General features: G+C 41.9%; 1 protein-coding gene across 2 annotated transcripts in view; it reads left to right on the forward strand.

Moving 5' to 3' along the window:
* LOC147024197 (glutamate receptor ionotropic, NMDA 2A-like) overlaps nt 1-23,743 on the forward strand; it is a 354,309-nt gene that overhangs the window by 326,309 nt on the left and 4,257 nt on the right. The window contains exons 10-12 of one of the 2 annotated variants that reach the window (XM_085883871.1): nt 996-1,183; nt 12,376-12,617; nt 18,788-19,864. In XM_085883871.1, the coding sequence (XP_085739997.1) occupies nt 996-1,183; nt 12,376-12,617; nt 18,788-18,916 (559 nt within the window). In that variant the 3' untranslated portion in view covers nt 18,917-19,864. Of the gene's footprint in view, nt 1-995; nt 1,184-12,375; nt 12,618-18,787; nt 19,865-23,743 lie in introns of those variants that run through there. The other variant, XM_085883870.1, reaches the window with a different exon arrangement.

A 23,743-nucleotide genomic window follows, 5' to 3' on the forward strand; every position in this document is an offset into this window, starting at 1 on the left:
CCGGTTAAAATAGGTGTACCATATCCCTGTGTTGTAAGAGGCGACCAGGGTTGCGTCAGGAAGGGCATCCGGAGTAAAACATGTGCCAAATCACTATGCGGATCATACGGATGATCCGCTGTGGTGACGCCGAACGGGAGCAGCCGAAAGAAGAAGAAGATATAAATATATATATATATATATATATATATATATATATATATATATATATATATATATATATATATATATATATATATATATATATATATATATATATATATATATATATATATACATATATATATATATATATATATATATATATATATATATATATATATATGTACATTTCAAGGCGAAAACCAATCCTGGACAAATCACTACTGCATCACAGAATACTCAATTGAACGTGGTGGAAATTTGGACCTTGTTCAGGGCGCAGGTGACAACTCACCTCCACTTCATGAATTATAAAGTATCATCCTTAACTTCCACTAACAATCAGTCCTTCCTCTGGATCGTGCATACATTAATGTCTCACCTTGCACACAAAACACCAGGTAGACAGTTTATACCTCGGTCAGGATTCAAACCAACTAAAAGGCAAGTGTACATACTTGTCATCAGCTCTGCTGCCAGTTCAACCCAGCGTTGTGAATGCACTGCCTTTAATATGGTATGTTGCCTGATAATTTAATTAAAAAGAGAGACAAATGACAAATGCGAGAATCTCAAGATAAACATATGGATCAAAAAAGGAAAATGAAAATTTACAATCAATTAAAATATCACTATAACCAACGTTTAATTTCAGCTTTGTGAAATAGCCTCACAGTTTATTAAAACCCCCTTTCCTTGCTTATTGAAGTTGTTTTGTCTCCTAATATTCAAAAATCTCAACACTGATGAAGGTTATCATTAAATGCAACATTTATTTGTGTATTTATGAGCAATACTATATAATATATATCTTCAATTGTTCCATTTTGTTCTTTCTTTGAATATTCTTGCAGCAAACTTGATGCATTCATTTACGATGCAGCAGTGCTGAATTACATGGCAGGGAAAGACGAGGGCTGCAAGTTGGTGACTATTGGCAGTGGAAAGGTGTTTGCCACAACAGGCTATGGTATTGCATTGCAGAAGGGATCCAAATGGAAACGACTCATTGACCTGATGCTGCTGCAATTTCTTGGGGATGGTAAGATTGGTCGTTTCACACAATTGAATGTATGTATATGTATCTATGTATTCAGACAGAAAACAAACATGAAAACTGCAACAATGGTATATATTAAATGTTTTGAGATTATGATGGGTCAAGTTGGATCTAATGTCACGAGGTACTGAGAGATGCATATGAAAAGGAGACACTGAGTTATGGCGTTTATTAAGTGATTTATCTGAGGATGAATGAAAATATCCATCGTTCCAATGGTTGAAGCTTTGTTGTAAAGGAAAATAAGGGGGTGTGGGTGGGGGCTTTGAGATGTTTTACAAAGTTGAATCAAGACCTCTCTGCAGCTATAACCATTCTCTTTGACACAACTGTTTATTCCTCCTGGAGGAAAGATGACAAATGTCTCTGGATGGCCTTTACCATTTTGTGGAATTGATGCCACCAGGTATTGCTACAATAATTCAAAAGACAAATTCAGGAACCGACTACGTGAGATATTTATTGTTTTTTGGCTGGTGAGTTTCATTGATTATATTAAAAGGAATGTAATCTGGCTCTCCTCCATGAATTTTGGTTTTGGATGTTAACTATTTTATGGCATATTTTGAAAAGAGAAAGCCATTGATTGTGTGAGGGTGTACCGGCCAAATTCTGTAATTTGGGTTTGCCAATTAGTACTACCTGCACTGCTGATTATGACCTGATCCTCCTGTGTCTGCTTCCTTGTATTTTCTTGTGTTATGAAGAGCTCAACAAAATAATACACCATAAGAAGAAAAAAAAACTGCAATATAACTTTGTTGAACAAACGACGTTATTTGGCAATTGGGTGAAACAGTGTATTCTGGGATGAGGATAATGATGATGATATGAGATGTACATTACCGACTCTTTATGAAGTGTTGGTGCTGCTAAAGCAGTCCCTTGGCACAGGTTATGCTGTGTGGTTTGCCTTTGCCTTTCTTGGAGTCAGTTAGGGCAGGAATTTGAAATTTGGCCAGCGTGCTGGCAATAGTTCACCTACTTATCACAAAGGAGTATTCTGGGATACTATTCAAAACAAGAATAACTGCACTGTAGTCACAACCTGCAACACTATATATACATATGTATAAATTGCATGGTGCTGCAAAATGCTGTGGTAGCCCTTTTGGTTCTGTGAGGTCAATGTGAGGTCAGCGACCCAAGACAATGGGGAAGCACAGTGTGTTATTGCTTAAAATGTGTAAGCATACCCCCCTCGTATATATTTAAAGCTCAATATGTGTTTTTATATAAATTCTAGAAGTGCTTGTTTGTTTTTATGTGTTGACTTCTACACACAACTGAACCACAAAAATAAATGATTTGAAAGCTGGTTGTTGTACCCAGGGGATGCACAGGTAGGTTTTAGGTGATAAAATAATTTATGGTCCTGGGGGTTCATCTTTCGGGAAGCAGCTCAATTCGCTCTACATAAATATGTATAATGTCGCACTACTCCCGTTGAGGGTGGGGATTTCAAGCCTTCTTATCTGTAATTCTGGGGCAATGAACCTGTCCATAAGGATGGGTTCTTTTGTTAGTTTGGAAAACCGTGATAACGATTAGATCATTAGTGCTGACTTACATTCCCACATACAAATTACATATTTATACAACACAATCCTTTTATGGATTGCCATCATGACATCATTTGACATTTTTGTTATAGGTGGAAATAGTAACAATTGTATGAAGATGTCTATGTTAGAGGTAGTTGTAGATGTGTAGTGTGAGTTGGTGTAATTGTGTGTTTTATTTGTTGTGGGATTGAGACGAAAAAATGTCAAAACATGTCGTATGGCAATCCATAAAAGGATTGTGGTGTTGCATTGTGGTGTCGTTCCTACCTTGTCATTCCTTGTCGTTCCTTGTCATTCCTTTCTATCTTGTTTGGTTGTTTTGGGGGGATTCCATGACTATACCTGGTGTTGGCTTAATGGTAAGGGTGTTCGGCTTTGAATCATCGGGTCCTGAGTTCAAATCCCGCTCGGCTGTTGAATTAATACCAGGTGGGGTTAACTCGACCTGTCATCCTTCCGAGGTCGGCAAATTGAGTGCCAGCATGCTGTTACACTGTGTTGGAGTAGCGACCTGTCCAGAATTGTGTCTAATAGCCAAGGAGACTGTTTGAGCAGCACCAACACTCTGCACAGAGTATGGTCACAATGTCCTCTCCTCCATGACTCCATGTGTTTTCATTTTTTTTAAACCTTTTTTCTGACTTGTTTACCTGTATTTTTCCCGATCTGGATTCCAATGACATCAGTATCCAGTAAATTATTTTGAGGGACATATACATGGGGAACCCCCAGACCCACACCCCCTCAACGATATACCTCATACAAGTCCCTTCCCTCATTCCCTTAATGTCCAGTCCAATGTTCCCATCCCTTCTGTCTCCACTCAGACATTCTGCTACCATATTGTCCTTCACCTTTAGAGCCATCTATTTATTATGTACACCAACATGGCAGAATGTTTATTTTTCCCTCTCTCTCCTTTCTCTGCTCTTTCTCTTCTATTCTATCCCCATACTCCTTATCCACCCAATTTTCCTTCCCTTCTCTCCCAAACTCTGCTCACCTCATTTTCTTCTCATACCGTTCTACATTCTCTTATTTTCTTCAATTTCTTCCCGACCTATGCCGTACGTACACAATAAAGAGATACCTCCATTCATATCCTCTTCCCTTCTATTCCTTTACTCAATGTTGGCATTTCGAACTTCCTCTCGACCCTGTGTACGTGTAATAAATAGATGCCTTTTAAAAGGTCACATGATCACATCTATTTATATAAGGAGGAGGTTCTGCACGATTTGCTTGAACAATATTACGCATATGGCATTTGGAAAAGTGAATTTAGAATACTCTTTTCAATAACCGGTATGACCCCTTGTGAACCTCAATGAAAGCATCAGCACACCGTTCTGTGCCCTTTTCCTTTGTAATTTAAGCATTTTGTTGTGCCTTACAAACCACATGGCCTTGCAAAACACGGCAAAGCCTTTATGGCAGATAGTGAGTTCTATTAGGTCAGGTTAGGTCAGATAGTTAGGTCAGGTCAGGTTCGATCTGTGACCTGCTACAGGTACCATGTAAACCTGTACTAACCTGTTCCATGGTCGGGTTGTCGGCGACTAAACCGTCTCCCCCACCAGGTTTTCTGGTGAGGAGGGTGTTTGGATATGGACACCCAGCAGGATTAAAAACAAAACCTGTCAAAGGGCGGAGGAGCTCCTTGTAAGCCAACGGCCATCCATATCTAGTGCCCAACTGTGTCTGCGGACGTCCTCCTGCAGTTGGGTCACTTCTTATTAGGAGGTTGGTGGCAGGATTTGCACTCCGGCCACCGTAAAACCCTTCATTCCGCAAAACGCAAAAACGCAAAAAAATCTGAAAACCCACTCCGTGGGAGTACCTCCTGTGCAGCTTCCCTTCGCAGGACAGCTCACCGGATGACGGGACTGGGGCAAAGCCTTCGGGACCCCCAATCTTTGATAGGAGGGAAACCACGGGGTAACATCCCTGGGTCAGATTGCGGGAGAGTGTGTCGGAGTGGTGCTGAGGTGTCGTCCACCAGATGGCGGTCTCCTTGGGTTAACCTGAGGAGGTCCCTTCGGGTGGGTGCCTGGAATGTCCTATCCCTAAGAGAGGATGATCACCTGTCTCTGTTATCATCTGAGCTCAAGCGTTTGGACATCGGGATTGCAGCTCTCTCTGAGGTTCGGAGACCAGATTGCGGCGAGATAATGGTGGGTGGCTACACCTACTATTGGTCTGGTCGCTCTGATGGTTACCATGCCCAAGGAGTTGCTGTAGCTGTGTCCAATAAGCTGACTCCAATGATAATTGAGGTAACACCGGTCAATGAGCGTATTATGAGATTAAGGATTCGTCACTCCTTAGGTGTCATTTCCCTGGTCTCTGTTTATGCTCCGACTGAGGCGAGTGATCTCACCGTGAAGGATGCATTCTACGCCACACTCGAGTCTGTGGTTGATCAGTGCCCCAGACGAGATACACTTCTAGTCTTGGGGGATTTCAATGCATCGACTGGAACTGATAGGGACGGTTATGAGGTGTGTGTTGGTCCCCATGGGTCAGGAACTATGAACCAGAATAGCACTAAGTTCCTTGACTTTGCAAGAAGTCATGGACTTAGGGTGGCTGGTTCATGGTTTCAGCGCCCGCAAGCTCATCGCTGGACTTGGTATTCCAACGCTGGCGGTGTGGCAAAGGAGATTGACCATGTCCTCATTGACGGTCGTTGGAGGATGATCCAGAACTGCAGGGTCTACCGGAGTGCTCAGTTCCTCAATACTGACCACAGGCTTGTTGTAGCAACTCTAAAGCTGCACCTTAAATCCTGGAGAATGGTACCATCCCAGCCGAGGCTGGATGTTGCCAAGCTCAGGGATGAGAGAGTAGCTGAGGAGTTTGCGAACAGGCTGAGTGGACACTTGGGGGTCTGGGTGCTTTGGGGGTCCTGAAGAGTTGTGGAGCGCCTTCAAGACCACCGTCCTTGATGTTGCCGGTGGATGCCTTGGAGCTCACCGCAGGGCAAAGAAGAATTTTGTCTCTCAAGGGACACTGGATACCATTGACCAGAGTCGCAGGGCCAGGCTGAATGGCAGAGCTGAGCTGTTCAGGGAGCTGAGGCGTAAAACTGTACGTGCACTGAGGGTGGACAAGGAGGCCTATGTGCGTGGAATCTGTGAGGGGGTAGAGCATCACCTGTGGACAGGTGATTCTCGTCCCGCTTACAGGGGAATTCGCGCATTATGTTCATCCAAGCCCATCCCTCGGAGCACTACAGTTAGAGCAGAGAGTGGTAGGCTCTTGACAGAGGAGTCTGAAGTGAAGGCCCGCTGGGCCGGTTACTTTGAGCAGTTGTACCAGGCTGATCCCCCAACTGTCGAGTTGGACGTCAAGGGTGTTACAATCCCTGTTGCTGACCCTCGAATCAACTGTGGTCCACCTACGCTTGTGGAAACACGGGCTGCGGTGAACCAGTTGAAACGGGGCAAAGCTCCAGGGATCTGTGGCATCCATGCCGAACTTCTCAAGGCTGGTGGAAATGCTGCACTCGTGTCGTTGCATGCAGTTTTGTGCTCTGCCTGGAACACAGGCATCATCCCAACTGACTGGAAGAGGGGCCTTATTGTCCCTCTCTGGAAAGGGAAGGGTGATCGCCAAGACTGCAACAACTACCGAGGGGTGACGCTGCTCTCAGTGCCGGGCAAGGTCTTTGCTCGGATAATTCTCGATAGGGTTCGCCACCATCTGCTTGAGCACCAGCGTCCAGAACAGTCAGGCTTTACACCAAAGAGGTCAACGATTGACCGTATCCTTGCACTTCGTGTCCTCACCGAACGCAGACGAGAGTTTCGGCAGGGGCTGCTTGCAGCCTATGTTGATCTCTGTAAAGCGTTCGATTCAGTGAATCGGGATGTCCTCTGGAGGATTCTTGGTCTTCGTGGGGTGCCACCAAAACTGATCGATCTGATGTCAGAACTCTACTCTGGTACTGAGAGTGCTGTGAAGTGTGGTGGTACCATCTCTGACTTATTTCCAGTTGTTACTGGAGTTCGTCAGGGATGTGTACTTGCCCCCACACTTTTCAGCACTTATATGGACTGGATTTTAGGGAGGATGTCGGAGAGATCAAGCTGCGGTGCGTCATTTGGGAATGTCAAGATCTCGGACCTTGACTTTGCAGATGATGCAGTCATCTTTGCGGAGACTTTAGACATCCTCTTGGGGGCCCTCGAGGTGCTGAATGAGGAGTCGGAGCCGTTGGGATTACGGGTTTCTTGGGTCAAAACTAAGATCCAGGCTTTCGGTGACATCTTGGATGCTGCTGTCCTGTCTGTGTCTGTTTGTGGTGAGGATGTTGAGGTCGTGGAGAGATTCACTTACCTTGGCAGTGATATTCATGTCTCTGCTGGCTGCGAGTCAGAGGTCAATAGACGTCTGGGTCGGGCCTGGGGAGTCATGGATTCACTGGATCATGGGGTGTGGCGCTGCCGGTACCTGTGCGGGAGGACGAAAGTCCGAGTCTTCAGGTCCTTGGTACTTCCAGTCTTGCTCTATGGGTGCGAGATTTGGACTCTGACCAAGGATCTGAGACGGAGACTTAATTCCTTTGGTACCAGGTCTCTTCGGAGAATCATTGGCTATCGCTGGTCGGATTTTGTGTCCAACGAGCGGTTGCTGAGAGAGACTCGGATGAGATTTGTTACCTGCATAGTCCGTGAGCGTCAGTTGCGGCTGTATGGACATGTGGCTCGTTTTCCTGACTCTGATCCTGCTCACCAGATTCTCTCAGCGAGGGAGTCTCATGAGTGGAGGAGGCCAGTGGGTCGACCACGTGCCTCATGGTTGCAACAGGTTGACCATCATCTCAAGGAGATGGGGATGGGCCTGGCATCTGCCTGGGGGATGGCCAGACGGAGGCCCCTGGAGTACCGGCGGAAAGTGGACGCAGCGACGTGCTGTTCTGGCGCATGCTCCCATACCTGACTTGACCTGAGTTCTACAAGAGAGTTTCTCACTCTGTGCACGTGTAAATGGCGTTTCAACAGGTTTGGTGTATTGTGGTGGTATTATTTTTTAAATCTGATAAAAGAAAAATGATGTTATAGTAGGTACAATACCGAAGAGAGAATGTCACTTGCTTACATTGGAATCATTGTAATTGCTTCAGCCATTCTTGTGCTCAGCTGGATGACATTTATCAACAATTTGGCGATCTTGCAATGTATTCTGGCATATTTTTCATTCTTGTTAGTTCTGAAAATGTTCGAGAATAAAAGGTATAGCTTTTAAAGGCTTATGGCTTCACTCTCTAGTAGCTTTTTAATATATCATTTTGTATGCAATTGAAGGGGCAGCCATTTTTTTCTAGTGCCATCTCTACATATGGAGTACCACCATACTGTATGATACAGTGCCGTGCAGAAGTCTAAGACATTTGGAATTTTTCGACTCTGATGCATAAGGAAACTAAGATTTTGTGTTCAATGAAAATACACCTTTATGAAAAATAAAATCTCATTCCATTAACTGAATTTATACACAATATGCCGTTATATAAACTAATAGCGAGTATGTACAGTGCCTTCAGAAAGTATTCACATCCCTTGATTTTTGTCACAGATCTCTACAAAATACCCCATAATGACAAAGACAAAACTTGTTTTTCAAAATTTTTACAAATTAATCAAAAATGAAAAGCTGAAATGTCTTGCATCTATAAATATTCAACACCCTAAGGCAATAGTTTGTAGAAGCACCTTTGACAGCGATTACAGCTTCAAGTCTTCTTGGGTATGTTTGTATCAGCTTTGCACATCTGGATTTGGGAATTTCTCCCATTATTCCTTGTGGATTTGCTCAAGCTCTGTCAAATTGGGTCGAGAGTGTCGGTGAACTGCAATTTTTAAAGCTTTCCACAGATTCACAATGAGAATCAAGTCTGGTCTTTGTCTGGGCCACTGAAGGACTTTCAGGTTCTTGTTCTGAAGCCATTCCAGTGTTGCTTTGGCTGTATGCTTGGGATAATTGTCCTATTGGAACATAAATCTTCATCACACAGTATAAGGTCTTTTGCACTCTGAATCAGGTTCTCCTCAAGGATTTGCCTGTGTTTGGCTCCATTCATTCTTTCCTCTATCCTTGCAAGTCTCCCAGGACTTGCCACTGAAAAGCATCCCCATAGCATGATGCTGCCATGCTTTGCAGAGCTGCAACGTTACTTTCTGAAGGCACTGTACACCATTTTCCTACAAAAACTGCTTTTAAATTCTTCTGGGGATACTTTCCAATAATTTTGTTATAACTCTTATGGAATGGTGTTCCATGCTTTTTCCAAGACCTTTCAAAGATCAACTGAGTTGCTGGGACTATTTTAAAATTTATTTGGCCAAATAGTCCTGTAGAACTTCAATGCTAATGAGATCTGGGATTTGAGATTGCCATTCCATGGTTTGAAGTACTCCAGTTTCCTCTTTCTTTTGAAAACAAGTTTTAATAACTCCAGCTCAGTGTTTTGGATTATTATCTTGTTGCACGAAGAAGTTTGGACCAATAGGTCTTGCACTACTGTGGATAGCATGGTGGATGAATATTTGTTTGTACCTTGCTGCAGTAAATATACCATCAATTTTCTGCAATTTTCCAATTCCACTTGAGGGTATGCACCCCCAAACTTAAATTGAACCTCCTCCATGCTTAATTGTTGGCTTCAAGCAAGTCTATATAAGTTCCAGGTTTTTGTCGTCTCACATACTGTCTTCGAGTATATCCAAACAACTGAACCTTTGACTGGTCTGTCCAAACCACCTTAACCGTTGTTCCATAGCCCCTTTTCTGTATTATTGTGCATATTTTAGCCTTTTAGTCTAGTTCCCCTTTCTTAATTGAGGTTTTCTTATTGCAGCACTTTATTCATTTTGTTTTAAGCTATCATCTTTGTTGGACAGCTTTTTGCGTTTACGAGTCCTGTGTTTGTCCATTGCAGATTATATTTTTCTGCACTTGTTTATTGTTTTTCAGATACCACACCATGAAAATTGAGTGATACCGAACTATTTCACTCAATGTTTTTCCTTATTTATGCAGAAAAAGAATTATAGGATGCTCTTTCACTGAAATTTTGGATATTTCGTTTTAAGCAAACGATTAATCATGATAGATCTGTATTCTGCAGTACGAGAAGTGGGCTTTTAGCTTTACTGATGTGTAGAGGAGAAAGACCTGATTTTAATGATGAGGAATGCCTGATAATGAGTCATCAATTAAATTTGCTTGGTAAATCTGATGGGTTATACGAGGGCCACACCAAAAGTCGTGAGCATTGAGGATTCTACACGTTTGTGCCGAATATAGTAGAACACAAGTTATTAGCGACATCTATACATATATGCACTCTAATATAAACACAGGCTTAGCACATGCACAGCACTGGAGTTCCCACAATCCAGTGTGACAAAATGACTGTCAATGACATGTCGTTTTGTCCAATGTGCAGCAATTGAATTCCCCATGAAGGAGAACAGCTCAGCTGCACATATACGATCGATTGAGCCAGGTGTACAGAATTGCTTGCATGGGTGCTGGCAGTGATGGAATGTGGGTGAAACACTTCAAAGATGGAAACACAGACATCACCAATCAGCCACGCTGTTGTCAGCTGAGAAGCACTATGACTGGACGCACCAAGCAAAAAGATGATGTGCTCATCAGTGAGGAACAAATGGTGATGGTTAGGGAGATCACAGCCCAACTTGGTATCAGGCACCATGCTGTACAGGAGATTATAGTAAACTTGGGATATCAGAAAGTTTTTTCCTGTTGGGTTTGCCGTTTTCTTTCGGAGGAATACAAAAACACATGCATGGATGTGTTATCACAGTTGCTTCAACGACATTCTGCCAAAGGCGATGACATCCTGTTCCATATCATGACTAATGATGAAAGATGGTTCCACAATTTCGACCCAGAAACTATGCAGAAAAGCATGGCATCACTCCACATCTCCAAAATAGAAGAAGGTCAAAAGAGTACCCTCCACTGGGAAAGTTATGGGAACCGTCTTCTGGGATGCTAAGAGATGCAAACTGGTTGATTTCCTGCTCAAAGGGGAAAACTATCAACGTTGCTCGCCACGTTCAGATGCTCAATAAACTGAAACATGCTCTTCTGGAAAAGCACCCAATAAAAAAGTTGTCATCTTTCAACATGACAATGCTTGACCTAGTACTGTTCATCTGACATTGTAGGAAATCTAAAAGGATGACTGGGAAGTGCTCCCCCACCCCTGTACAGTACAGACTTCCCCCCTCTGACTACAATTTATTCGGGCCCTTGAAAGATCACATGAGAGGCCAGCACTATGAAAATGACGAGGCAGTCCAGATAGCCATGCACAGCTGGTTGCGAAGTGTTAGAATGGACTTCTACCGGATCGGGAAATTTAATTTCGTGCAGCGCTGGCAGAAATGTGTGGGTCGTTCTGGAAATTTTATGGAGAAGTAATGTGGTATGTCGAGTTACTATCGACAATAGTTTTCTTACATTTACCTTTGTTGTACTGTGCAGTAATCCCTCCAATATCGCGGTTTTTTTTTTTAAACCAATTGCGGGTAACCTATTATGTTCCAATTTCGTTATCACAGTATTTAATTTTGACCCATCGTGGTTTTTGAACTGAGATGAGTCATTGTTTGTGCCGGTGTGTACAATTACCTCCCGCAAAGAGCCTTTTCTTATTTCTCACGCACCATAGATTGTTGTCATCAGATCAGCATATGGGAATGAAGCTCATTTTAATTATGAATCATCATCAAACAGGAAAGGATATACAGAGATCCTGTAATACTAGATCTACAATATCGAGTAGGCACACAACAGTTAATAATGGCGCTTAAACTGTATCCGCGTGTACAATTTCCTCCCATCACGAGCCTTTTGTTGTTTCCCACGCACCCGTTAATTGTAATAATCAGATCAGCATAGGGGAACGAAGCTAAATTTAATAATGAATTCTCATGGAACAGCAAGGTTATTTCCATTTCCCCGAATCCTATATGAGGCCTCTTACTGGTGCTACATCACATCACGACATGTCGGCATAATTCATCTTCTATTTTAATAGGTTAATTATCAATTTTTACATTGAAAACAGCAAAAATAAATTATTTAATAAATGAAAACTGGAGAAATTAACTGTAATATGTGCTTTCCCTTGCAGTTCAGTGATGAAAAACATGATATTGACATAGTTTTGAATGAGAATAAAGTTCATTTATCAGGCACATTTTGAAATGGAAATAAAAGGGTTAACTATCCAGAATTCAGCTTGGTAACAGGCATTTTTGAATTCTGCGTGTCCAAATTAGGTTTAAAAGCATTGTTCCAGACTTTTACCCCAAAATGCCACTCGATGCTTCTTTTTCTGAAAATCCGACTGATCTTCAACAACTGGTCCAGGCCTGGAATCACAATGTGTAAACACGGCGATACCAAGTGTATGCTGGGAATTTTTGCTGACAACTTCATGAATAACTATATTTGTTCTAAAGTTGTTTATTATACAGCCTCATGGCATTCATGGGTTTATTTCATTATCGACTTCAACACACATATGTTAGACACAATGTGTTTTTTTTGTTATATACTTTACAGCGGAGATTGAGGAGTTGGAGATGATCTGGTTGGCTGGAATCTGTAAGAAGGAGAAGAATGAAGTTATGAGCAGCAAGCTTGATGTTGACAACATGGCTGGTGTTTTCTACATGCTGCTTGTGGCCATGGGCTTGAGTCTCATGGTATTCTCTGCTGAACATTTGTTCTACCATTGCTACGGCCTTCAGCCCAGGATTCGCAAGGAAATCCAGCCTTCACCTTTCTTCCTAGCCATTAGCAGGGTGGGTGAAGTCATAAATACCAGATGTTTTTTTTTGTGTGTGACTTCTCCAAAGAGAAGTCTTGATCTTGTTTAGTGGAATCTCCATGTGTTTACCACCATGATAAATCAAAAACATTGAGTTGTATCAAGCTGAAACTTCCTCTAATGTATTTAAAAGGGCTTAAGCTGTCTGTTTCTTTCGCTAGCAATACTTGGTGTATGTAAGATACCCCATAGTGTATTTTGCAAAGAGAAGCAGAGTTATAACTGGCACCCTGGACAGATTCCAAATTCCTGCTCAAATCAGCTCCAGTTGAACAGACCAAGCCAGCCAGTTTGGGAAAGACTTCTGCCAAACTTCTCCAATGCAAAACCCAAAAGGAAGGTGTAATTAATGGAAGCATTTAAGGAAGTACGACGAGATAGGTTAAGTGAAACTCACAGCCTGGTGTTCTTTCGCTTGTGCTTGCCTTCAGTCAAGCAACTGTCAAGTAATATATGTATATATATATATATATATATATATATATATATATATATATATATATATATATATATATATATATATATATATATATATATATATATATATATATATATATATATGTATATATATATATATATATATATATATATATATGTATATATATATATATATATATATATATATATATATATATATATATATATACACGCACACACACGCACAAACACACACGCATATATAGAATGAGACGCACATCCCGACTAATGGTGACATTGCCGCAGATTATGTCTCACATGGGAAAAACCACATAATCCGCAAAGAACATCAACGTGTACGACTATATCCAATGGAGATATATGTATATATATCTTCTTCTTCTTTCGGCTGCTCCCGTTAGGGGTCGCCACAGCGGATCATCCGTATGATCCGCATAGTGATTTGGCACATGTTTTACGCCGGATGCCCTTCCTGACGCAACCCTGGTCTCCTCTTACGACACATATATATATATATATATATATATATATATATATATATATATATATATATATATATATATATATATATATATATATATATATATATATGTATGCCTGGTGTTGGCTTAATGGTTAGGGTGGTGGGCTTAGCATCCGAGTATCCTGAGTTCAAATCCCACTCGGCTGTTGAATTAATACCAGGTGGGGTTGACTCTGCCTGTCATCCTTCCGAGGTCGGCAAAATGAGTGCCAGCATGCTGGTATCCTGTGTCGGAGTGGCGACCCATCCAGGATTGTACCCAATAGCCAAGGAGACTGCTTCGGCAGCACCAACGCTCTGCACAGAGTATGGTCCCAGTGGATGGATGGATATATATGTATATATATATATATATATATGTATATATATATGTATATATATGTGTATATATATATATATATATGTATATATATATGTATATATATATATATATATATATATATATATATATATATATATATATACATATATATATATATATATATATATATATATATATATATATATATATATATATATATATACATACACACACACACACACACACACACACACACACACACACACACACACACACACACACACTCATTGTACAAGACATGAGGAACATCTTAATATTGAGTTGCACCCACTTTTGTCCTCAGAACAGCCTCAATTTGTCAGAGCATGGACTCTACAAGATGTCAGAGGCGTTCCACAGGGATGTTGGCCCATGTTGACGCCAATGCTTCCCACAGTTGTCATGTTGGCTGGTCATGGATCTCCACTCCGAATATCTCATTCCATCTCATCCCACAAATGCACAATTGTATTGAGATCTGGTGACTGAGCAGGCCACTCCAATAAATTGAATTCACCGTCATGTTTGGAGAACCATTCCTGGACAATCCTTGCTTTATGGCGTGGGACATTATCCTGCTGAAGAAATCCATTCACAGATGGATACCCTGCTCCCATGAGGGGATACAGCTGATTGGCAATGATGATCAGATATTCTATGGCATTCAAACGTTACTCCACTTTTAACAAGGGGCACAATGTGTGCCATGAAAACACACCCCACACCATCACGCCTGAAATTTTGACACATGTATGCTTGTCCTCCCATCAGCATGAAACAGCAAGAACCAGAATTCATCAAACCAGGCAATGTTTTTTCCAATCCTCCAGTGTCCAGTGTTTTCGTTCCTTAGCCCACTGCCACTGCAGCTTCTTGTTTTTTTGTTAAAAGAGGTGGAACTCTGTGTGGTCATCGGCTGCCATACCTCATATGTGTTAAGGTACGATGGGTTGTGCATTATTTTATGGGTCTTTTGGCACCAATGTTTCACTGGACTGTCAGTTGACTAACTGGAGCTTGTCTGTTGCTCTGCACAATTGGGGTCAGTCTCCTTTGGCTTCTTTCATCAATGACTCATTTTTGACCACTGGCCTGCTGTTGGATGGATGTCCTTTGAGTGGTGGACCATTCCTGATACACACGGGAAACTGTTCAGCATGAAAACAACCAGCAGCGTTGCAGTTCTTGAAACACTCAAATGGTGCGCCTGGCACCGACTACCACATCCTGTTCAAAGGCACTTAAATCTTTTGTCTTGCCCATTCACTCTCTGAATGGCAGACATACTCACACAATCGGTGTCTCAATCATCTAAAGGCTTAAAATCCTTCTTTAACCCGTCTCCTCCCCTTCATCTACACTGATTGAAGTGGATTTAACAGGTGCAATCAATAAGGGATCACATATTTCATCTGGATTCACCTGATCAGTCTTTTTCATGGAAAGAGCAGGTGTTCCTTATGTTTTGTACACTGAGTGTGTATATACGTATAAAAAAGCAAAAAAAACATTTTAAGAAAAATGCAATAACATAGAGGGATGAAATCTCAAAACAACAACCAAACAAGGTAGTAATGACACCACATTATGATGCCACAATACGACACCACAATCCTCATGGATTACCATCACGACATATTTTTACTTTTGTTGTGAGGTAATCCACAAGAGGATTGTGGTGTCGTATTGTGGCATCGTCATGCGGTGACATTCCTACCTTGTTTTTTTGGATTTTTTTGAGATTTCATCCCTCAATGTTTTTACATTTTTATTGAAATGGTTTTTAGATCCTGGTGGAAGATCTCTCAGTCTTATTCACGGTGTTGTTCTTCATCTTCTTCTTGTGGACTTTTTTGTTTCACAGCCTACAGTTTTCATCGAAACTTCCTGAAACCTGGTACATATATGTAAAAATACCCTGCGCAGACAGTGACCATCTCCGATTTTGAAAATTCCTCCTAGAAAAAAAGTTATGACGTCAAAATATCTCCGCTAATTGAAATCGCCTAAAAATTATCAAGGAAACTCGGCAAGCCTTTTAAATTCTGTTTGCGGGAATCGAACAGGGTATTAGCAGAGATGAATTACCGCACATATGATACATCACAATGACGTCATATCGATTTTTATGACGTCATTCCTATTTTTGCCATTTTTTTGTTTCACAACCCAGAGTTTTCATCGGATCTTCGTGAAACTTGCCATGTATATGCAGAAAGCCCACGCACAGGCAGTAACCATCTCCGATTTTGGAAATTCTTTCTAGAAAAAAAGTTGACATAATACCGCCTCTAATAGAAATCGCCTATACCATTATCTCCGAAACGAGGCAAGCTGTTTGAATTTTCTTTGCGGGAATCAAGCCGGGCATAAGCACAGATAATTATTTATCGCAAACCTGATACATCACAATGACGTCATATTCGTTTTTATGACGTCATCATTAAGAGGATGAGAATCTTAGCTCATTTGAGCTTGTTTTTGGTCAAAATTGAAAACATGAATTTACCTGTCGTTTTCTTATTACATACCAAAATTATGCAAATCAAAGTGTTGAAATAGAACTAACTAACTAACTTTATCTGTAGTATTACTCAAATCGTTGGCAGAGTGAGCAGCCGAGAGAATATGTATGTCTGCCACAGGCAGGGTGATTAATAAATGTGTCTGCCATCCCTCGGATGGACATTAAACTGGCTGCCCATTGCACACTCGAACCTGCCTAGCCTGGGTTTGAATCCCGACCCAGCTATAAACTGTAATCCTAGTGTTTCACAGACAAGGTGATTAATCAATGTGTGTGCCATCCCTCAGATGGACGTTAAACTGGACGTCCCATTACAAAATTCTCTAATCTGTCTAGTTATCGCCGGCACTAGCCGGCCGGTTCGTGAAAGGCTTGGGTCAAACTTCCCTCTGCCGAACCAACGAGAAGGTACAATTAATAGTGTCCGTTAACTTAAATACACTCGTTAATCCTCCCCCGTTAATACTCCCTACATTAAAAAACTAATTTGTGACCAACAAACAAATCAATTTACCAACAGGGTTCATGGAATGAACGCCAAATGAGAAGCTGCAACACTGCAGTGATATTTCACAGTGAAAATACACCATTCCTGTTCATCAACATTTAAGAATACCTATAAAATGTCTTTCCATTATCCTCCTATAACAGAATGGAGCAGTTTGTTGCTGCACAAAATGTAATTTTAACTTATATTTGGCTTTTCTCAATCTGGGACACATTCAAAACGCAAGTCAGCCAAGTCTTTCTAATGAAAATGGCACCGGTCGCATGACCTCAAGGTCACGGTGGCGACACTTTTCACGGGTTATGAGCGTTGTGTTTATTTTCAATGTATAATATATTTTGTTGTTTTGGTATGGATTAAATCCATCTATGTTATTGAATTATTTTAATACTTGTTTCAGTTGATTTTGGGTGATGGTTTGGATATGTATTGCTTTTGGAATGGTTCTGTCCGGCATCCATTTCACCCCCTAACGATCCTGGCCTCGTTCGGATGAGTCCATATTTATGTACAATTTCTTTTCATAATTAAACGATTAATGTTTTGTTTATTTTTATATTTTGGGTTGCGTGCACGAGCCCAGAGACAAAGTAACTTCCTCGCATTAGAATCACCATCATAGCTTTAGTAGTTATTAAGGGAGGTCAGGCTACAGTTTTACATTGTTTTTAGAGGGGAACAAGAAGAAGTACAAATTGTCAATTTAGCAATCTCTCATTGTGGTACTTAAGCGATGTATTTTGGCATCTTTTAAAGGCTTTGTTGTTAAGAAACGCTCAAAACCTGGTGTTGGCGCAGTGGTTAGGGGAGCAGCTTGGGATCCAAAAGGTCCTGAGTTCAAGCCCCGTTGGGCACTGAATTAATACACCAGGGGGTTGACTCAGCCTGTCATCCTTCCGAGGTCGGCGAAATGAGTACCAGTATACTGGGCCGGTGTATACCCCGGTTAGAATAGGTGTACCATATCCCTGTGTCGTAAGAGGCGACCAGGGTTGCGTCAGGAAGGGCATCCAGCGTAAAACATGTGCCAAATCACTATGTGGATCATACGGATGATCCGCTGTGGCGACCCGTAACGGGAGCAGCCGAAAGAAGAAGAAGAAGAAGAAGAAGAAGAAGAGTTAAGAAACGCTCACGCATAAAAGTTATGGCTTTTAAATGCTTATGACTTCCCTCTTCAGGAGTTTATCAGTGTATCATTGTGTGCACATTTCAATGGGCAGCCATTTTTTCCAATATCATCCTTCTATATGGAGTACTACCATACTACATGATATATATCATGTCATTTTAACATTTATTTGGCTTTTTCAATCTGGGACTTGTTCAAAACCACCTTAATTGTTTTGAATATATATAAATATATATATATATATATATATATATATATATATATATATATATATATATATATATATATATCCCTCCCTCTATTTCTCCTTCAGCCTATACATAACTTATTTCTCCTTCTATCATACTGTTCTTCAGTTCTTTATGGTTAACTAACAAAACCATAACATTCATACAGCTCTGCTTCTCTCTAAGCTTTCAACAACCCATTTGTTCACCCAGATTATGATGTACATGTTTGTCGCAAAACTTTAGATTCGGAAATCAGTCCTTTTGTCATGAATGCAATCACATAGCTCATAACCCTCTGTGCCTGCTTCCATTGCCTCCTTTCTGCCTTGATTACATTACCAAGCACCCTGCCAAAGTTCTTTGCCCCTTCTCCACTCAAATCAATATTTGCCCTTGCATAACATTTTCGAGCTCTAATATCCGATGACTCATTTCTTTTGTTACAGATCTCTTCTTACATGTTTCTGCTGCTGCTGATCCAGATATTGAATTCCAAAGATCAAACAAATGCTCTTTTCATAGGATATTGCCAACCACTTGATGTTTCTCAGTTGCTATTGTTTTTTTCACCATGATAGGCCAAACTCCTACTATACTGGTGCTGTCAGTCTACACCAATAATCTCCCCCACTCTCCTCACAGCCTTCTTCTGCATCAATCCCTCTAACACTCTGGAACGGCCTCTGACTTCATATTCCTGTCTGCAAACACCTAATGTTCATTGGTTTGATTTATCATTCACCTTAAAGGTCCAGTGCATAAGAAATTATTTTTGTGTGATTATAATTAATCATAAGCAATCGGCCCGACACCAATAACTGAACATGTGTTTTAGTTTGAATTATTTTTGAGGTGTTAAGTTTAAAAACTTAATCTGGCTGCAACTGCCCACAAAAAAATCTTGACAGAACCCGAGATGATTGCATAATCCATGTGATGTCATCCCGGGAACGATTTTTTTTTGTACTGCAATGGATGGACAAACTGTTGTGCATTATCAACACACAATTTCGGTGAACTGTGCTAATAAATGGCAGAACGACTCGTTTCAGATGTTAAGAAGTGAATCTTAGGCAGTGTTGTCTAATGTAAAATCTTATTGTGCCGATTATGCTGTAGTAGTTGCTGTAAGCCCAATTAAGACATACATGTATGAACCTGAGATGGAAAGTGAACAGAGCATAGGATGATGAAATACCAGGTGTTCATGACATTCGGGGAGACCCTGAAGAGAGACTTGGCAATAATAACTGGTAAGTGGCATTGATTTATATTTTATTCATCCAAGCTAGAACGCTCGAGTTAAGTGGTATTTTCATTTGAGATCTTTCCTTCCTTCATGTAGTTATGAAAAATCTAACATGTTCACTTTAAAGCAAAGGCCGAGGGTATATAATTGCGCTAACATTGCATGAGTCCGCCTTGTGTGCAGTTTTATCAAGATTGCCATGGGCCATGCATTTGGGTTATTTCCCATCACCCACTCGTCAAGACTGTGGCCTGAGGCCTTCTCTCACTTTTCGCTCCCCAGGGCTTTTAAAGCTAGTGATCTTGCGGTGCGATCACCACGAGCTATTTTCGACGTCTGGCACTTTGCAAAACTGAACTGCTTCTTTGAATCCATGCGAGGTCTCATATGTGTTTGGTGCATTGTTGAGGAGGAGAAAAAGGAGGGGAGAGAGGAGTCGAGTGGTAAAGATGTCGGTAACACTGCTGGTCATGCCGATGTATGAATTCCTCTGCAGACGTAACCGGTAACACTTCTCGTCATGCTGATCATAGAAAACAAAATAGAAACCGAGAGTAGGAAGGGTGGTGTGTGCACTTAGTCAACATGGGTTGGCGGCCATTTTAGTTGTACATAAATATGGGTTTGCCCTTAAATCCGTTCTTCAAAATTACTAAAACCACGGGGGCTACGACATTTTATATCTTGTTTTCCTCAATGTTGAATGGGGAATGCCTAATTCTGAAGAACGTTTTCGTGTTGATCTATATGGTGATTGAACGGGATGCTTCAACAATGTCCACATTATCCCGAAGTGATGGACCACAACGCCTTGTGTCAAGAACACTCCCCGTTGACCCATGCCCATTATGCTTCACTTGAGGGAGCAGGCTTCATAAACCTTTGTGAAAATTTTGCTGATGTTTTCATAGCCTATCAGCTCTCTCTCTGACAATCAGGAACCCACACATTCGCAATAGGTCTTTCTTCGATCGTGGAGACATTGGTATCTGTCATATTGAATCTCTACCTGCAAAATTGAACAAAAAATTGGGTTAGAGAAAATTGTTCTTCATGCAAAGGGACTTCTACTGTGATTCACTTCCGGATGAAAGAGCTTTCCCGGCATGACGTTAAAAGATCATGTGATATTCTCAGCATATTTTGGGGGCGGGCAAATATGGGTACAAAACGTATCTGAAATACCCAAGAATTTTCATGACAAAGTTCTTACTCAAGATAACAGTGATTAATATGAATTTAGAGAAACCAAATGTATTCATGAAACCAAACGTGAAATTCTGTTGCACTGGACTTTCAAGGTGTACTGTTTAATGTTTTTATTTGCTCACGAATATGGATCAGCTCGCTGTGCTCGCCTCTCCACACGTCGTTACAGAAATTGTCATGACAGATTTGCTGTGTCGTCATGATTTACACCAATCAGAATAGAAACATTTATTGTGTACAAATATATTTGTAATATTGGTGATATTATATTTACTGTATTCGTAATTTATTTGTAATATCAAAATGTCCAAGTTATCTCAAGCTCTAAATGATCAAGGGTCCAAGCTGTCCAATCTTTCTGAAAGGTATTAAGGTCTAAGCGGTTGAAAGGGACTTGAAGGGCTGTCGAGGTCCAAAGGGTATAAAAGGTGATGGTGTCTAAAGTGTTGAAAACGTCTTAGAAGTAAAGGGGATATGAAGTGTTTTAAACGTAAAAGGGGTCTTAAAGGGTCCTTGGGGTCTTTTGGGTCATTTTGGATCCTTTTGGGTTAAAGGGCAGAGGAGCCCCTTGTGAGTCAACGGCCATCCATTTCTCATTCCAAACTGTGTGTGCAGACTTCCTCCTGCAGATGGGTTACTTTTTTTTAGGAGGTTGGTTGCAGAATTGGCACTGCGGCCACCGTAAAACACTTCATTCCGCAAAACCCACAAATGTGAGGAAATCTGAAAACTCACTCCATGGGAGCACCTGCTGTGCTGCTGCCCTTTGCAGGGCAGCTCACCGGATGATGGGATTGGGGCAAAGCCTTCACGACCCCTATTCCTTCATGACAGGAGGAAAACCACACGGTAAACCTTCAGGGTCAGAATGCGGTGGTGTGTGGCGGAGTGGTGCTGAGGTGTCGTCCACAAGATGGCAGTCTCCTTGGGTTAACCTGAGGCGGTCCCTTCGGGTGGGTGCCTGGAATGTCTTTTGTCAAAGAGAGGATGATCACCAGTCTCTGCTATCACCTGAGCTCAAGCATTTGAACATGGGTATTGCAGCACTCTCTGAGGTTCGGAGACCGGATTGCGGTAAGATCATGGCAGGTAGTTACACCTATGATTGGTCTGGTCGCTCTGATGGTTACCATGCCCAAGGAGTTGCTGTAGCTGTGTCCAATAAACTAAGTCCAATGATAATTGAGGTAACAACGGTCAACGAGCGTATTATGAGACCAAGGATTCGTCACTCCTTGTGTGTCATTTCAATGGTCTCTGCATATGCTCCGGCTGAGGAAAGTGATCTCACCATGAAGGACGCATTCTATGCCATGCTTGAGTATGTGGTTAATGAGTGCCCCAGGCGAGATACTCTTCCAGTCTTGGGGAATTTAAATGCATTGAATGGAACTGAAAGGGATGGTAATGAGACATGTGTTGGTCCCCATGGGTCTGGAACTGTGAACCAGAATAGCACTAAGTTTCTTGACTTTGCAAGAAGTCATGGACTTAGGGTTGCTGGTTCATGGTTTCAGCACCAACAAGCTCATCACTGGACTTGGTATTCCAACGCTGGTGGTGTGGCAAAGGAGATTGTCTATGTGCTCATTGACGGTCGCTGCAGGATGATCCAGAACTGCAGGGTCTACCGGAGTGCTCAGTTCCTCAATACAGACAACAGGCTGGTTTTAGCAACTCTGAAGTTGCAGGTTAAATCCGGGAGAATGGTACCATCCCAGCCTCGGCTGGATGTTGGCAAGTTTAAGGATAAGAGGGTAGCTGAGGGGTTTCTGAACATGCTGAGTGGGAATTTGCAGGGTCTGTTTGCTTTGGAGAATCCTTAAGAGTTATGGAGTGCCTTCAAGACCACTCTCCTTGATGTTGCCAGTGGACGTCTTGGAACTCATTGTAGGGTGAAGAAGAATTTTGTCTCTCAAGGGACACTGGATACCATTGACTGGAGTTGTAGGGCCACATTTAATGGCAGATCTGAGCTGTTCCGGGAGCTGAGGCGTAAAACTGCTCGAGCGCAAAGGCTGGACAAGGAGGCCTATGTGTGAGGAATCTATGAGGGGGTAGAAATCACCTGGAGTCAAGTGATTCTTGTCCTGCTTACAGGGGAACTCACAAATTGCATTCCTCCAAGCCCATCCCTCAGTGTACTGCAGTTAGAGCGGAGGGTGGGGGGCTCTTGATAGAGGAGTCTGAAGTGAAGGCCATTTGGGCCGGCTACTTTGAGCAGCTGTACCAGGCTGATCCACCAGCTGTTGAGTTGGATGTCAGGAGTGTTACTGTCCCTATTGCTGACCCTCAAATCAACTGTGATTCACCTTCGTTTGTGGAGACACAGGCTCAAGTGAACCGGTTGAAATGGGGTAAAGCTTCTGGGATCTGTGGCATCCATACTGAACTTCTCAAGGTGGAATTACAGGTTTCCTGGGTCAAAACTAAGATCCAGGCTTTCAATGACATCTTGGATGCTGCTATCTTGTCTGTTCCTGTTTGTGGTGAGGAAGTTGAGGCCATGCAGAGATTCACTTACCTTGGCAATGATATTCATGTTTCTGCTGGCTGTGAGCCAGAGGTCAATAGACATCTGGGTCCGGCCTGGGGAGTCATGGATTCACTAGATCATGGGTTGTGGCAATGCTGGTACCTGTGCACGAGGCCGAAAGTCAGAGTCTTCAGGTCCATGATGCTTCCAGTCTTGCTCTACGGATATGAGACTTGAACTCTGACCAGGGATCTGAGATGGAGACTTAATTCCTTTGGTAGCATGTCTCTTCGGAGAATCCTTGGCTATCATTGGTCGGAATTTGTGTCCAACAAGCAGTTGCTGAGAGAGACTCAAATGACATTTGTTACCTGCATAGTCCATGAGCATCAGCTGCAGCTGTCTGGACATGTGGCTCTTTTTCCTGACGCTGATCATACTCACCAGATTCTCTGTGAGGGAGCCTTG

The sequence above is a fragment of the Eptatretus burgeri genome, chromosome 6 (genome assembly GCF_056783735.1).
Source record: "Eptatretus burgeri isolate ZD-2024b chromosome 6, Ebu_testis_v1, whole genome shotgun sequence".
NCBI lineage: Eukaryota > Metazoa > Chordata > Myxini > Myxiniformes > Myxinidae > Eptatretus > Eptatretus burgeri.